Below are 17,502 nucleotides of genomic sequence, written 5' to 3'. Positions count from 1 at the left end.
TTCTATAGCATGTCTTTCATTTTATTCAAATACTTATGTTACATTTGAATTTGTCATAACGAAAGTTTTTTATAGCAGTCTTTTACTGTATTCCAATACACCTCTCTCTCAATAACTCGCGCACATCGGGGTCCAAAAATATAGACTGCACTATAAGCGAGGGCGCGAGTTACCAATGGACTTCCTGAAAATCTCCTAGACATCCATAGAACCATGGGGGGGGGCTGGGCTATTTTATGACTGAATAATTGTCAATAAAGTGCTTTTTCTGATGAAGTTGTTTGCTATTCTGTATAAATTACATTTTTTTTTCAAAGTGTCCAACATCTGAAAGATTGATAGCATGATTTCAACTGGTTTCAAGAATCAACAACATATGCGAAAACAATTGTGTATTACATCTCAGCATTTTGTTTTGTTGGTTGGTCTAGTTCATGGATTGGTATGTATAGTATTTTGCGAAACAAGGAGTTTATGAAACAGGGAACCAGACACTCTTTTGGTACTCTACTAAACAAGATTCCTTTTTTTTATAAAAAAAACACGCAGCATTTATTTAGTGAGACAATGAATCATCTACGTCAAAACTCAGTTTTTGTATTGTTCAGTTAGTAAAATATTGATGTGGTGATTTCACTACAAATAATAGTGAAACTTCTTATCACCCTTGAGGATATTTCTACGTATGAATTCAGGAATTCTCTGAAACATGTCTTCCCCACATGGGTCAGAATCTGTGAAACAAAGCTCTTTATTTTACAAAATACTCTTTTCGCTTGGTTAACTTGCTGTCTTTAATCACAGTTATGATTGAGTAGGTTAAGTTAGTTTAATTAGATTACGTACACAATCATATATGCCAACCATTATGCTTTTGGGCTAATCATGACGCTTTTTTCACCAGATTACACATTACGCGTAACTTTTCGGATTACGTATTTTCAGTATATCCCCTCCAAAAAAATTAATAATTTGTTTTCACATTTGTATTAACATCCCATTAATCCCACAGACCGTATTCTAGAAAAGATATCTTCTATGTAACAACGACATAAGAGTACGCTTGTCTGAAGACTTGCATGCACAAGTTTTCCTAACCGTATTCTATTTATAGCAGTTGTCCTCATTCAAGAAACATGCTGGTTTCTATTTTCAACTTTTGACCTCGGTTTCTATTTATAGCAGCTGTATGGCTTAGTTAGGAGAGAACAGACTGGTTTTCTAACTTTTAATCTTTGCTTTCAGATTCTTTGTTCTAATTCAGAATAGAACCAGTCTGTAGGTTTTTGGCGCTAAAAGTCAATTCAGATTTATTCTAGTCGATGCGTGTTAGAGCAAAAATATTTTTCAAATAATTTCACAGATGGATTTATAAAAGACAATAAACTGAATCAGAGATGTTGTTGTTGTAGGGTTTAACGCCATTTTTCAGCACACGATAGGCTATACATGGCGGCCAGTATTAATGGTGGAGGAAGAACCCGGGAAAACCCCGGAAAGAACCACCGACCCACGAGAAGCTACTGGCAAGCTTTCTCACATACCCACATTAGCCGAATCCGAGACTCGAACCCACGCAGACAGAGGTGAGATGGCAGTGATCCGTAACGCAGAGCGCTTTAGACCACTCGGCCACTCGGGGCCCCTGAATCAGAGATGAATACATGAATTACACAATACAGCATTCCATTCTAGGGATCTTCATGCCCCTTGCAGGCTGCGTGGAAAGGATTTTAATATTGGTCATGGTGGTAAAACAAGAAACCTTGAATTAGCTCGTTCACTAATTCCCGTACTGAGGTAACTTCTTTTTATACAGCAGAGCTAAATTGTGGACACGAATTTTATAAATTTAGATGCGTTATCTACCAAGTTCTTAATAAAACACAGACAACCTCTAGCGGTAGAAGACTACATTGATCCTTCATTCAGACGGATGTTTCCTAATCCCAAAATTGCAGAAAATATTCATGTGCAAGAACAAAATCATCTAATATTGTTAGGTGTTTAGCAGAAGATGCTTCACTTAAAATTGCAGAAGCCATGAAAATTGGTCTGTTTAGTATTGCAACAGACAGGAGTAGTGATTGTGACAAAAAGTTGTACCCAGTCAGTGTAAGAGACTTTGACAACGAAAAGGAGAGTCAGAGTGCTCTTCTTTCATTACCAGATTTAACAGTAGATTCCACTGGAGAAAACATTTTATTTATTTCTTGATAATACTTTGAATAAACTTAAGTTGGCATAATTGTATGCGGTTTTAAGATGATACTGCATAAATGATGACTGGAATTCATAATGGAGTTGCATTCTGTATTTTGAAAAATGTCTCCATCATTGTACATATCAGGTTGTTTCTGTCATATGATGCACCTTGTTGCAGGAAAAGCTGCTGATAAATTAGAAGAACTCCAGAAGTATCAAGTTGGCACTCCACTCTTCATATGGATAGAGTTGATTTTTTCATCTTATTTCCCAGCTTAAAGACCCAAATAACTGTCAGATATAAATTTCCTCTTTTTTATCAGGCTATGAAGGGAATATTGGTTCTTTACCATTCTAATGCTGACTGTGAGAGATTGTTCAGTATTGTTCACAAAAATAAAACTGAATTCAGATCCAGGTTCTCTAACCCAGCACTTAGTGCTTTACTGGTGTGCAAAACGTCCATAATCTCAGCTGGTACAAAGTGTTTTGAAATGTAATATGAGAATCGGTTGCTTTTTAAAGCTCAGAGTGTTATATACGAAAACTTCAAGCAGTAACTGATGTTAAAATTCCAGAGGGATAAATAAGTCTTTTTGTACATATGCTTATTGAATTTTTATCATGTTATATGTGGATTACTCTTTTTCTGCTTGGATTACTCTTTTTATCCACTTGGATTACACTTTTTCCTCGCCAGGGGTTGGCATCTATGCACAATAACATTTATAGCAGTGTTCGATTGATCAAATGAAATGAGTTACCCGACATATGGCTGGGAACACTGTTTGATTTTTATGCCTTTTAACTTACTTCTCCGACCTCCTTTATTTGATTCAAAAGAACATGATAATAGACAGGGTTCCCACGCTACCGGGAAATCGGGAGAAATGATAATTTTTTCTTGACCATGAAAAGTCCTTGAATTTTGCAAATATTGATGAAAGTCGGGAAAAACCCAGGAATTTTTCCCCACAACGTCATGCCCGAAACAATTACATAATTGAGTCGTAATTGAATAATAATAATAAGGACTTTGTATAGCGCCTAATCTTTAGAAGCTCTAAGCGCTTTACAACACCTATAAGATAAAAAACATAATGATATGATTACAAAATTAGAAAACATAAAAAGACATGCTGAGAATATTTAAGGTTGGAAACATTATTAGGTCTTTAAGTTTGTTCTTGCAGTCGAAATAAGTGAGTTTTGAGAGCTTTTGAATGGGATCACTGTGTCTAAGTTCAGTGGGCAATTCATTCCACGTTGCTGGGCCCTGGTATGCAAAAGAACGCTGCCCGTATGACTTTGTTTTGATAGTGGGAATAATGAGTATACGATTGTCAGAAGAGGAGCGTTAAGTATCTTGCTGGTGTGTACACATGGGTGAGGTCAGATAGGTATGTTCGACTAGAGTCTGACAGTGAAACGTAGCACAGAGAACAAATTTTGTGTTTGATTCTGGATCGAATGGATGGATAGCCAGTGTAGGGTACAGAGCAGTACTAACTGAACTGATCATGAGTTAAATTTATCGAGTTCTAACTAGATTATTAGGTGGTTGCAGTATTGATCATTTGGGTACTTGCCATAAATATATTTGTTGAGACAATCCAAACACTCACTGGATTAGTTTCGTCTAGTAGACTTTTTTTCCAGACAGCTTGATATCTGTATATTTTTTTTGAGGTATGAAAACCAGTCTATCATCACAAGAGGCCAACATAGTGGCGTTAAAGCATAGCCACTTAGTGGATGGGCTAGCAACCTTAAACGTTGTTAAATCGAGTTATACCTGATTGAAATTATATAAAAATTATTTTTTTCTCAGAAATTGCAAGAGTATTAAGATCGTTATGTCTTTAATCTGCTGAAAGATGATTAAACTAATAACGATTTCGACAGGATGTCGCATGAGCACACAGAATCTCACAAACGTCATTTTTAAATATTGTAGAAAAAGTATTATATGTAAGTCGTATACAGGTTGTAATAAAAATACAAGAACGAAAGAGCACAAAATTCTCTATATTTATTCCGAGACTAACTTCAGAGTTTTATTGTATCATGTGACTACCACATTGACATGTGCTCTCTCACTTAGGGAGCATACAAAGCAGGGAACCAGATTATGCTTGATGAATCAGACGGGCAAAGTTTCTTGTAGTTGTTCTCGAAATAAATATGTTGAGAATTATTTGTTCTTGCTGGTTTTTACAAAAGGTATCAGACTTTCATTTAATATAAATGAAATTTTGTACAACAACATTCAAAAGGAGTTTGTTGTTGATATCACATGACTATTGGACTCCCGATGTCATTGTTTGAGATTTGTGAAGTAATGTGACTTATTAACGCAAATGGTGCGTACCGGGTCAGGTTTTGTCTATGTTGAGTTTCGTCTAGTCTGTCAGCGGATTAAAGACATAACAATTATAATACTTGCCATTTTTGAGAAAATAAATAATTTTCAAATTGATTTCATGCAGGTATAAATCGCTATAACCTAGTTTAAATTTGCTAAGCCCGCTGGGAAGCTATCTTACGCTGGTGGCCACAGGCACTTGATTCTGGGGAAACTGTGTACACTCACCATATAATGGTGAGTGTACACATTAGTTTCCCCAGAATCAAGTGCCTGTGGTGGCAGCAGATTCCAAATTTTTTATATGTAATTGCTCTGAACCCACACTCCATCCAAAATGTCCAAATGTGAAAAATAGGGTGAAATATTCTGCAGAAACCTAGATTAGACAAATTTTGAATCTCTGAGCTGAACTTTGGCATGAAACTATTACACAGTGACATGTAGCTTGAAGCATTGGTTTCAGATCTTAAATAGAACACAGGAGAATTGGGAAATTGTTGTCCCTTTTATTATATATTAAGAAACAATAAGAGCCCATGTATCAAAACAGGTTTGGGGACTGGTTTATTGAACTACAAGAAGAGAAGTTGATTTTTAAGTTCTTTGTCAAAATTTAAATCAACCCTTTTGTAAATGTCTTTAAATGATGGAATTTTTAACCAAATCATCTTAAGAAGTTTAGGTTGGTTAAAAAATCTAATTTGAGATTTTATTGGCACACATAATTTCAGGGTTAGACTTTTTTTGTAACAAGACAAGATTCTAAAACTTTGCATATAATGTGGTTTTTTCATACTGTGAAAGGAAATGTTTACTTTGTATAACATGCACACATATTGCTCTAGAATTCTTTACAATTAAAGGTTTCAAAGGAAACAAAATAATTTATGCTCATTATGTTGTTTCCATGTAGCAACATAATGCAGGTCAGCAAAGTAAAGTTAGAATTTGTATTCTGTACATTGAAATGACTTTAAATGCCAATTTATGGGAATATATTCAAATTTGTTTCATGTGACTCATTTTGTGGTTTTGTACATCATGATCATCTTTTCTGACATGTATGTTTTGGAGAGTCTTGAAAGAGAAATATCTTCAGATTTGGAAAATGCATGTTTTTTAATCCAAAATGTTCTTTAATTCCATTCAGTAATGGTCATATGTTAACCTTGAAAAAATTGATTCATCCTGGAAAAGACCTGGAAATTTATATTTAGAAAAGCAGGGGAACCATGAATAGAAAAGTCCAATATCAAAACACAGTCAATACTTAAATTAGATTCTCAGAATTAGGCTCACAGACATAGCTGTTATAGTAGATTGACACATTTTACGTTTAATTACAAGAGGACATGTTGCATTTATGATGATTACACTTAAAAGGAACTAATAGAACTAGATCAAAAATTTCTGTTGGTGTCAGTGACATTTTCATTGATCTAAATTTCCTTGAATATCATTAATTACGGTGTACTAAGAATGTTGTTTGGAAAGAAAATGTTACAAAATATATGACATCTTATTAAAAGTTGATATTTCATACTGTTCATTAAAACTTTTAGGTCCTATCTATCGTTTTCGACAATAAAACGAGCGATATATCAATGTTTCCATTACCAACTTGATAGTGATTTTCTTTAAGTCCAACAAATGGGATCCACACCTGACCTTGCGTTATAAGTGGGTTCGTGAGTTACCGAGGGAATGGTGTACTTACATTTCATTTGACAGTTTCTTTTGTCCTGGAAGGGAAGGTACAAGAATAATTAGTGTAGAGTAAGATCTATTGGAATCTTGTTTTTGCCTTTCCCATTATCTGCCTTATATGTACTAGCAATGTCAGTGGGATACAAAAAAATGGTTGAATTGCAGCTTGAAATGACATAAGGAAACATTTTTGTAGATTCTAGAGTGTCATCTGCTGGTTTACAAACACATCATGCAGTATAATGCACATCATTCTATTAAACATGCATTTAAATCATGACACAAGCTTCTTCGTTATTGGTGAAATAGTGATTCCCATTGCTCCCAGATCAAAATAATCTTTTTTTTTAAGATTGGATTGCATTACACATGTATTTTCTCAATTATAGTTGTTTTGATGAAAATGTTTCAACTGATCTAATCTAGATATATCCATTTTCATTTAACATATATACAGTGTAGATAGTATTTGGAAAACAATGTTCTCCATATACAATGTATTTCATCTGTATGGATATCTCTGTGTTTGCACTTTGCACAATATCTCTGTTCAGTTTTTCCTGATTCCAGTGGAACAAACCATTCCACAGCCTGTTTATCACAATACAGTCCCAAAACAAATGCAGTATAGTTACAGGGAAATGTGTACAAAAAGTGCATTAATTAGTATCCGACAATTTTATTTTCTACAAAACTCATTTCATTGGTAAAGTTCTCTGTTTAACATGAACTTGAAACCATTATAATTTGTTGTTTCTTGTTATAGTAAAAAAATAACCATATATTCAAATTAAAAATTTCATTCCATTTCTTTTCACTGGTTGGTTTAACATTGTTTTCAAAAGTGATTTGTAGAAGTCTTTACACTCTTTTAATATTATGAAATACAAGTTCTAAATGGAAAGGGATAATTGGCCTTTCTGTTGTAGTTATATGTAACTGTAACATTTCATAAGAACTTTACACACTGAATTATGCCTTCAAAAGCAAGGAAATTTAAATTGAGACCATATATATTTTATATAGCTTTAAAACTATCATAATCAATAATAGATTCCTAGTCTGAAACATAGTGCTAATATAGATTTCCAAAGCATTTCTTTTATAAATTGGTACCTTGTTAACTCGTATAAGTAAGCTCGTCAATAAAAATTTGTTGTCATAAGATCTTCAGTCTGGGATATACTTTTCTCAATCAACAGTGTTTGGATAATGTCAGTACATTTTCACGTCCAAATAGGAACAAGTATTTAATCTTGCATATTTCATAATAAAACAAATTGACAAATTTTATGTTGGACAGAAGAACTCTACCAATGCATGTTAATTTTAAAGCTAATATAAATATCAATATCTGTCATCACCAAGCCACCTACAGAATGTGTCCACTTTTGATTGCCTTAAAAAGGTAAAAAAATAATTCATTTAATGTCCTTATAAAATTTTGCAGAGGATTTGGTTGCAAGATCAACAAATTAGTAAGCTTTAGGGATAATTAACGTTTTCAAAACTGCTATTTTATCAGTTGGTATTAAAGATTGTTTTGCCTAATATATCACACAATTTTTAATTATTTCTATTTATTTTCAAAATCCATCCTTGCATTTTTATCAAAATTCATGATGTTTTTATTACATTTCAGAGCACAAGAATAATTATTAATAAATATAACAGAACCATTATATGCACAGGAAGTTCAGTGTATAAGCATATGAAAAGCAAGAATGAATAAGAATGTTTTTTTTTTAAACTGATAATATAAAATACTGCTTAGTCTTTTTGAAAAATGTCAATGACGCTTCATCAATATCTGCATAACATTTTCCCTAGACCATTTCATAATTGCCTTCCTGAAATCCAAATTCTCAACATTGGGCCTATCAGTATAAATTCTTAACATTGGGCCTATCAATATAAATTCTCATTAAATTTCTCAGAGTAGATATATCAGTAGAATTTCATGAGTTTTGATCAGATTTTGGCAACTGAACCCCATCTCACAGTCTGCAGCAGAAATAGGGGCAACAGGTAACCTGGTAGCTGCCTCAGATGCAGCTGGATATAAATCATTGTTTTTCAGAGCTAGATTTGCCATATTCTTTGTGCTTGTTACAGACTTGTTTTATAAAGTACATTTTTAATTTTTCATTGATATAAGTGACTTGGGCCCTTTACAGTTGACGACTAGCATCCTTGTAGCGGCATCCTATGTTAATCAGTTAAGCTCAGACCACAAAAACGTGTTATCTAAGTAAATAATCGCTAAAACACTAAGCAGTCCCAAGTGTGTATCACACAGTTTGCAATAAACATAAATTAACAACACACACAGATGACACTGAATCCGTTTGGCAGCCTGTTCAACAGTAGAGTATATCCCCCAGTCATTTAATCACATTTAATTGTTTCACAGAACCGACTGACAGCTTGCATTTGGCTGCAATCAAGTTCAAATAATGTTTTATTCATCTACCGACATGATCCACTGACTGCTGCAGATAGAGAAAACAGGTAGCCTGAGTTGTATATATCAATGAAAAATAAATAATTTGCTTTATAAAAATTTGTCTCCGGAAGCTTTCACCAGTCAATAAAAAATAGTGTTAACTTTCAAAATTATTTTGCATTTGTTGTCAAATGTGAAGCCCAGCAGAGGCCCTGAATTCACTGAAAACTGGGGTCCAACAGTATAAATTCAGTCACCCTCTGTAAGTTTAACCTGTGATGAAATGTTTCTGTACTTTACTTTTTACTTCCTATCGAAACTGTTCTTGTTTACTGTTAACATGATGTAACAGTTTTAGTTGTGTTGTGTGATTTTATTAGGTAAGTTTAAATGAAATCATTATACAAGAGAGAGATGAAGTGTTGATTATAGCAGCTTTTTGATCTCCATGGACTTACCATAGCTCCTGGGTTACCCTACTGGCAGTGTTAGCAGGGGTAGATTAAATATGTAGAAATTATGTTGTCTAAGCCAGCCAGCAATTGTGTAAGTCTGAGGGACTATCTAATTTTAAATAAAAACTGACACATTTCACTGGTACTAAGTCTTTATTATAAACTGCCTAATTTAAATGTAGGAAATTTAAATAATTTGTAAACATTTCTGTCTTAGAACCAGGTAATCAGCAATGGAAGCAGATACCCAGACCCAGACTAAATTATCTCAAGAGTATGAAAAACCAGGATCTGTTCAGACCACCATACTCTCCAAACTGAAACCCCAGAGTCTCCGCTACATGCCATCTACTCAGCAAGAGCGCAGGAGTTCCAAAAGATCAATAAAGCGTAAAAAGTTTGATGATGAACTTGTAGAGAGTAGTTTAATCAAGACTGAGCGAAATCGGATTAAAAGTGGGCAACAGCCTGTGCAAGAAAAGGAAAGGATAACAGAAATAGTAGAGAAGGACACGCCTGTTGCACCTCCTCCAGAAAAGAAAAAGGTATAGGACTGAAATGGTCAGCATTATCAGGAATATTTATATTTTTATGTCAATACCATTTCCACACCCCTGTATTACTTATTAGTATTGCACACTCCCATAGCTCTTGTTAGTACATGTGTTGTTGTTGTTGTAGGGTTTAACGCCATTTTTCAGCACATGATAGGCTATACATGGCGGCCAGTATTAATGGTGGAGGAAGAACCTGGGGAAAACCCTGGAAAGAACCACCGACCCACGAGAAGCTACTGGCAAGCTTTCTCACATACCCACGTTAGCCAAATCCAAGACTCGAACCCACGCAGACAGAGGTGAGATGGCAGTGATCCATAACGCAGAGCGCTTTAGACCACTCGGCCACAGTACATGTATTGCACACTACCATATTCATTGTTAATATATACATTGCATGCTCCATTTTACTTTTAACTTTTGCATCTCTGTGGTGTGTGAAACTTGACAATGTTGAGTGCCTAGTTAAAAACTATGGGGGCTTGAAAACTCGACTTGTTCACTTGTATTTAATACCTTCAATGGTCCAAAAAGACTAAAACCTATAATTCTTGAACTGATTCTTTAAGATCAAACAGCAGCAAACAAACAGCCTCATCCCAATCTTTTCCTGTATCAAAGCCATAAGACCAAATCATATTCTTCAAAATCGGATGAAATTTTTCAAGAGTCCCTTGACTTAGGCAGAAGATTTGAACTGTTGGATGGCCAATTCTTCCATCGCTTTTTGGAAAATCTAGGTGTAAAATTTGACCCTTTATCAGACTGGACAAATGTGGGAAGGCCAAAAAGTGTATAAAAAAGACTTTATGAAAGCTTTTACTATGGTTTTAGTTTTAATAATCCTCAAAGGAATTGCCTCTGGAAATCTTGTGGGCGCATATATTATGGTCAACATATTTTTATTGCCAGACTTAGACTTAGGTAACAGACCAACACAGTCTACCATTACTCTACTAAATGGTTTGTCAAATTTATAAATATGTTGCAAATGAGCCATATGTATCTACTGATTTGGTTTTCCTACCATTGGACAACATCTGCAGTATTGAAACATGAATTTTAATTTTCAGTCAATAAAAATGATTTGGGATGTTGTGATAAGTCTTATAGACTCATAAATGACCAGCCAAAAGAATTTTGTGGGCTAGACTAAGGATTTCATGTTGATTTGACTTCAGAATGACAGTTTAATAGCAGCCCCCTGAAGCAGATATGAGATATCTGGATCTTGTTTCTGGTTCAGAATGAGGAGTTGTCTTATGTCCCTCAGATTAAAATAGAGGGAATGAGTAGTAAAAAGATGATTGTTGTGATCAGTGTCTGTGAATTGATCAGTACTTGGAGCAAAATCATCTCATCAAAAGACTGACCAATAAATGTGTAAGTTAAAATAATAATTTCCTGATCAACATGATTCTCAAGAGCTCTTTTTGCCATTGCTCTGGTAACTACACAAGAAGGATACCAATCAGGGATTTCATTCTCAACTGGATCAACATTTTGTATTGAAACAAGGCTTGTCAGTTACATGTAGATAAATAACAACCTCTCTCTGGCTAGGTTTTTACTTAGTAATAAATGCATGCTCTCAGTGGGTCTTGAGACTAAGTCTGATGTCAAATTGACATAATGGAGAGAAACATTAACAAAGCCACACTCCCTGAATAAGAATACTTTCACTAGAAGACTTCTCAAACAAAAGTAAAGTACCTGATAACAAAAGACTGAGAATATCCTGTGTCCCTTAATATTTTAATAAAGATAGGCTTGGCAGAATCACCAATAGGTGATACACAACTTTTCTACATGAATCATTCATAACTTTCCTTAATAGAATCAGACGGGGGTTTGTTTGACCCAACCATTGTATTACTTTCAATACCAAACTGTTACCTCGACCTCCTTGAAATAAGAGTATTTGGAATAGCTTTGTCTTGATTCTGTTGCTTATTTTATACTTTTAGCAATCAGAAATTATATGTCCATTCTCCTTACAATAAGTGCACATAAGAAGAGATAAGGATTTATGATTAGTCTTTTAAGAAGTTAGATATTTTTTTTAAAGTTCTGCCAGATTGAGATTTGGAAGTACATGTACTCATGTGAGACTCAGATGATTTTTTTCCCCAAAGAACTGCTGAGTAGAAGACTTTCTGCAAATAAAATGTTTGAGAATGGAGGAATAATCATCAGCTGTATGAATAGCATTTTCAAAGGTTTCTACTTTTTGCTGATCAGGGTAAATCTTGATATCAGTATGGATGCAGTTTTGAACTCTTCAACGAATATTAGCATTCTGAGGTTATTTAAGTCTTGATCAACCTTAATGGCTGAGCACCAACCATCAAATAAAAATTCCCTTGTAAGTCCGACATGGATTTGTCAAGTTTCTTAGTTTCTTTTCTCTTTTCTTCGATTCCTAAACCTTTGTTGATATGCCCTAGGTACCAACTCATAACCCTTAAAGATACATTCATTAAGCACATCATAATCAGCACTTTGTTGTACCAACAGTGAAGTACAGACTTCAGAAGCTTTTGCCAATAATGACACTTTGTAATAACAAAGTCAAATTCTCTCATGGCCATTTCAAGTTTTCAGCAATTTTCTCAAAGTGAGGAAAGTATCTACTTCATTTTCTTGAAAAGGGGGTACTAACCTGATAACATCAAAACCTGAACTTTTGTGTAGTGTATGCTCAGCCTGTTGTTTTTTTTCCTCTCTCTCTTTCTCTCTCTCTCTCTCTCTGCATTTACCTCTCTTCTTTCTGTATCTGCATTTCTCTCTTTCTTTGTGCCTTTGTCTTTTTCTCTCTTCTTTTTCCCTGCAGTTGTATTTCTTTCCTTTCTCTCTCTGCCTCCCCCTTTCCTTTCTCTGCATTTTGTATTTGCATCTGTTTCTTCTTTCTAGGCATGCAATTCCATCATTTCTTTCTGAAGTTGAAGCTTTGTTAATTCTATTCCATCAGGTTTTTAAAAACTGTAATTCATTTAATTTCCTATCAAAACCAGATACAAACTTACTAATTGAACCCAAAAGCTCTAGAATCCCAAAATTTATTTTCAACCAAATACTGAATGAAAATACATTTTTATCCTTTTTTGTTAAAAATGCTTCTGTTTCAGAATGATCATAATAATGGCTGGCAAGTAACTCGTCCTTTTTCAAAGACTCTAACCCTTCCTGGGTAGGATTTAAAGTAAAGTTCTCCACTTTATGACATTGACTGTGAAAGCTTGCTGGTTTCACCAAAGATTTCTCAAAGATATGAAATTAAAATCTTTACCCTGGACATTGAAAATTCTGAAACAATGTTAATTTAAATTTTAAAGACAATTTTTAAAAAAAATTCTGAAATGTTTTAAAGAAATTTAAATCCTAAATGAGCTCCATTATTTCTGTTCAACTATGGTTTTAAAACAAGTATCAGAAAGTAGCAAAAATCTCTAAATTAGAAAGTGAAATTTTAAGAGGAACATACAGTACACAGTATTGTGAATTAAATCCAAAATAATTCTTAAAGTTCTATCACAAGTCAAATAGTATAGTGTTCCAAATAATTCCAATAATCATGAATGTATTAGTGTACCAAAAATCTTGAATATGCTAATGTACTAATGGTCTTGATGTATCACAATTATATAAATCAAGGTGTCTTGGCATTAATTTACAATAGTTACATAATGGTGACTTAGTCCAAAAAGTCAATGAGCGCATTGGAATAATCAATACCTTTTTTAAAAAAATGACTCATCACAAATTATATCTGAATAGAACTGAAAGTGATGCCACAGATAAGATAGGAATGAATAATTTTGTTTATCACAGCCTTATATAAAAACCTTAGATACATTCAGTTGTCATGGATGTGGGTTACAAGTTTGCTTCCAGAACCCAAAAGCGACATGCATTTCTCCTTAAATATTTTAAGATTTGATTGCCAAGAGTAAAATAAAGAAATGGCCCTGAAACAAGATCAAATGTTTAAATTATAAGTGAAATTTATATGAAAGCCATGTGACTCAATAGATTACAGGTTAGATCTTGAATGACTTCAGTAATGGTCAAGAGACAATGTATATTGACTTTGGATTTTAAAAAATATCTTTTATCACGCTTTAGAAAAATAAGTAAAAGGAACACGGTGTAAAGTTTGAGAGATAGTTTACATAGTGTTCTCACAATAGCGCATAAGCATGCTTAGTGAAATGGTCAGCTGGTAAGTTATGTAAAGGAGGTGAGCAATATCATACCCACTTTGGACTCTTTTTTCATATAATACAGTACAACTTTTCCAGTTATCTCACTGCTTCCTTTTATAAAATTGTAAATATTCTTGAAATGTTGTTCACTCACCTTTATATTTAACTATCTTTTAACCTTTTGAATAATTTTAAAATATATCTTCTGTATATTTCAGACATCCAAGTCATCAAAGAGCAGATCAAAACGGTCAAAGGTAGGTGAGAAACTGGGGGACAGTGAAAATGAAGGAATGCTTTATACCCAGTAGATTAAGTTCATTCACAGTCTTTTTCTTTCTTCTTATTTATTTGACCAAACATTTTTAGGCATATGGGATTCATCTGTACATAAATAGGAGTCTATAAAACCATTCTTGTTCAGTTATTCTGAGACTTAATTTTTACTTTACCCATTCATAATACCTTAAGAGAACTACTACTACCTTGTAAATCCAGCCCTCCCAGATACTACTTTTAGCTAAAGGGACCTAACAGTTATCTGCCAACAAAGTTCTACCTTTAGAAGTTGCTCACACTTTGTCATCGTCACACATTTAGGTACTTGCATGGGGAGCCTAAGTGACTTCACATTCAGTTTTGGCTATAATTATTTTACATACATGCAAGTCTCTAGTGCTTATAAAACTCCTATATATGTGTAATTTCATTATGAATGGTACATATTGGTTAGTTTCTGTTCCACGGCATTCATAACATCCTGGCACTAACTTCAATGTTTTTGCTTGTATGGATGGTCTTTGGGCCTCTTCTCCCTACAAGTATTGCCCCCAGAAAGATATTGTCACACCTACTTTATATCTTTATAATGGTGCCTCAGTTCCCTTTTCTGTGACGGTTTTGTTTTTTGCATTATAGACACTTTTACATTTCTGTATTTCTTCAACTTTGGTCGGGAAAGTACAGGTCAGTGCTCTATACATGGTTTTTTCAGTTGCATCCTGTTCATGCATATTCCTTGAGTCATGTTTATCTGCATAAACGTTCCATCATATTTAATGAGCACTTGGTCACCACACAGGTAGCCTATGCAACTTCACAAGATAAGTTCAGGCTACATTATTTATATGTTTGCATGTCTTTATGCTCTTAGGAAACTCGTGTGTGTGTATATATATATATATATATATATATATATATATATATATATATATATATATATATATATATAAAATTATGTTTATTCTGGTACATACAGGTGAGTTTCATTTACCATGGTATTCTTAGCCTTAGAATGCAATGCTTCAGTGATTCTACCTGACCTGTACAGGCCATCCTTGATCTCCCCTACAGGCAGCATTATAATTGAGATTGTCTGCTATCACTTTTTTTTTCAGGTAACCATCATTTGGTATAGCTCTGCATCCATCCATGATGTATTCCAGCATCACTTGTCCAGGCCCACAGGTTTATAACTTCTCCCCTATGCAGGTGGTATTATCATTATTTTTTTTACCTGTATGCATCATGGCTTTATTAGTCTGTCTGTCATCAATTTCTGTGCCAAGCTATTAATGATTTAGCTCAGCACGGTCATTGCATTCTAAAGACATTTGCAGGACTACAGTTTCGTGCATTTTGCTCTATTTTGTCTTACAGATTAGAACTATGGGCAAAGCGCAAACAACACACAGCTCAGGACGAAGATGTTACCAGTCTGCATGCTGACTTTTATTCAGTGTGAAACTTGATAGGGACAAGGGAGATAACTGAACTTACCCTTCAGCCATGTAGTGTCTGACATTTATATGCTCTGAAACAGCTCTGGTACCCAAATCGCCACAGAACTCCGCATTATTGGACCTTTCTACCTTGCCTCCCCAGGGCCTGACTTGATTCCTCTTGTGGAACAGCAAGGGACAGAGCTAAGAAACATCCAAGTCTCCTCTCATTCAACAGACATATGGATAGGTTACAGATAAACCATAACCCATCCCAACTGATGATCCTAACAATATCCTCCTCACAAAGATGGCCTGTTTCCATTGTGACCGGTAGAGGCCATATACTGGGGATCACAAAGTGCCAACATAAATATTATGGGCACAATCAATAAACATCCTAGCTTCCAGTATATCAAACCAAACTTTTGCAGACATATGCAGGACCAGTCTAAACCTCGCCTCGAGACACTCATTTGGCAGATGTCACTTTGCAATTTTTCTACACTCTGCCACAAGAAAGGACTCTTACTCAGTGCATGGCTGAAGTCATGATTTCTTATTCAGGGCATTCTACAAGTTAGTGAGCGACGAACCTTATCATTCTTTGCCAGCTAAGTATCACGCATTACAAGGGTCCTTAGTCTCACCTCATCCAATCAAGATGATGGTGCTTGTTCTCCAGTACTGTCATCTGTTCTACACTATCTGATGGCATAGGAAGATTCAGCTTTCTGAGCCTCCGTTGAGGATGTTTTCCTCCCCTTGAGTTTTGTCCTCCTCCCACTCTATCAACAGCCTGGACATGAGCTGCAGCATCTGTTGATTGTATGATGGAACAGAAGAGTCCAACTTAAATTACTTCTGCAGTCTGGAGGATTTACAGACATTTCTGACACACTTTCATCTTCCGGTCATTGGCAGTTCTTCCTTTGCCCTCCACCAGTATTTCATTTGGAAACACCAGCATGTTTCCATTGCCACTTTGGGAATGACAATACCACACTTCATGTTTATGGATCAGATGGCCTTTGATGACACTCAGCAGTTAGTGAGCATATGGTTTCCATGACTTCGATGCTGGACTTTTGTCTCTGGCTATCTTCAAACAGACGGAGCATAGCTTATCTTCTTCCAGTCCAAGTACCTCAGGGCATGCATGGGAGTCAATGTCAAGAATGGCCCAAGTACTGAACAGAGCTGTTCAGCACACTTTGGCCAATGCTATAAACGCAGCTGCAGGTACAGCTGGTGGAATGCACATCAGTGCTCCCTGTCTGCACTTTCCTGAAGGACCACTATACAGCCAAGTTAAGAGCACAGCCTTTATCCTCTAACCTTCTGTTTAACATCCAGATGGATGAAGTCCGCAAACAAGCAATCAGGGAGACATATTTCCCTTCCTCTCACAACCAGTGTCGGGACAGGGATAGTACATGAAACCAACAAAAGGGCCCCTAATAGGACGTTAACCTCTGAAGACTGTCCTATCATTCGTTCCAGACTTTTCTTGGTCCCAAATGCGAATGACACTCTACATTTCGCCATCAACTTAAATGCCCTCAATCAATTCATCCATGCCCCTTAGTTGCCACTGTAACACCACAGTGCATTATGAATGCCATCCATGAGGGAGACTTTGTCATCTGTGTGGATATAAATGGTGCCTACCTTCATGTCTGTATTTGTAAGGCTCCCATGATGTTCCTGCATTTCGCCTACAATGTCTTATACTATTTCAGGGCACTCCCATTCGGACTCAACATTGGCTTCTAGGTCTTCACTCGTCTGACAAATCGAGTAATGGTGCATGCCTGGACCATTTGTATGGTGGCAAC

At 35.3% G+C, this 17,502-nt stretch overlaps 1 protein-coding gene across 5 annotated transcripts in view; it reads left to right on the top strand.

Moving 5' to 3' along the window:
- Positions 1-17,502, top strand: part of LOC149789478 (microspherule protein 1-like) — a 98,393-nt gene that overhangs the window by 8,077 nt on the left and 72,814 nt on the right. For all 5 annotated transcript variants that reach the window (XM_089971485.1, XM_089971486.1, XM_089971490.1 and 2 more), the window contains 2 exons: positions 9,399-9,726; positions 14,162-14,200. In XM_089971485.1, coding sequence (XP_089827611.1) covers positions 9,415-9,726; positions 14,162-14,200 — 351 coding nt within the window. In that variant the 5' untranslated portion in view covers positions 9,399-9,414. The remainder of the gene's footprint in view (positions 1-9,398; positions 9,727-14,161; positions 14,201-17,502) is intronic.

Source organism: Sinohyriopsis cumingii, chromosome 10, assembly GCF_028554795.1.
Source record: "Sinohyriopsis cumingii isolate HCF-2022 chromosome 10, ASM2855479v2, whole genome shotgun sequence".
NCBI lineage: Eukaryota > Metazoa > Mollusca > Bivalvia > Unionida > Unionidae > Sinohyriopsis > Sinohyriopsis cumingii.
This window is presented reverse-complemented; position numbering and strand designations above follow the sequence as displayed.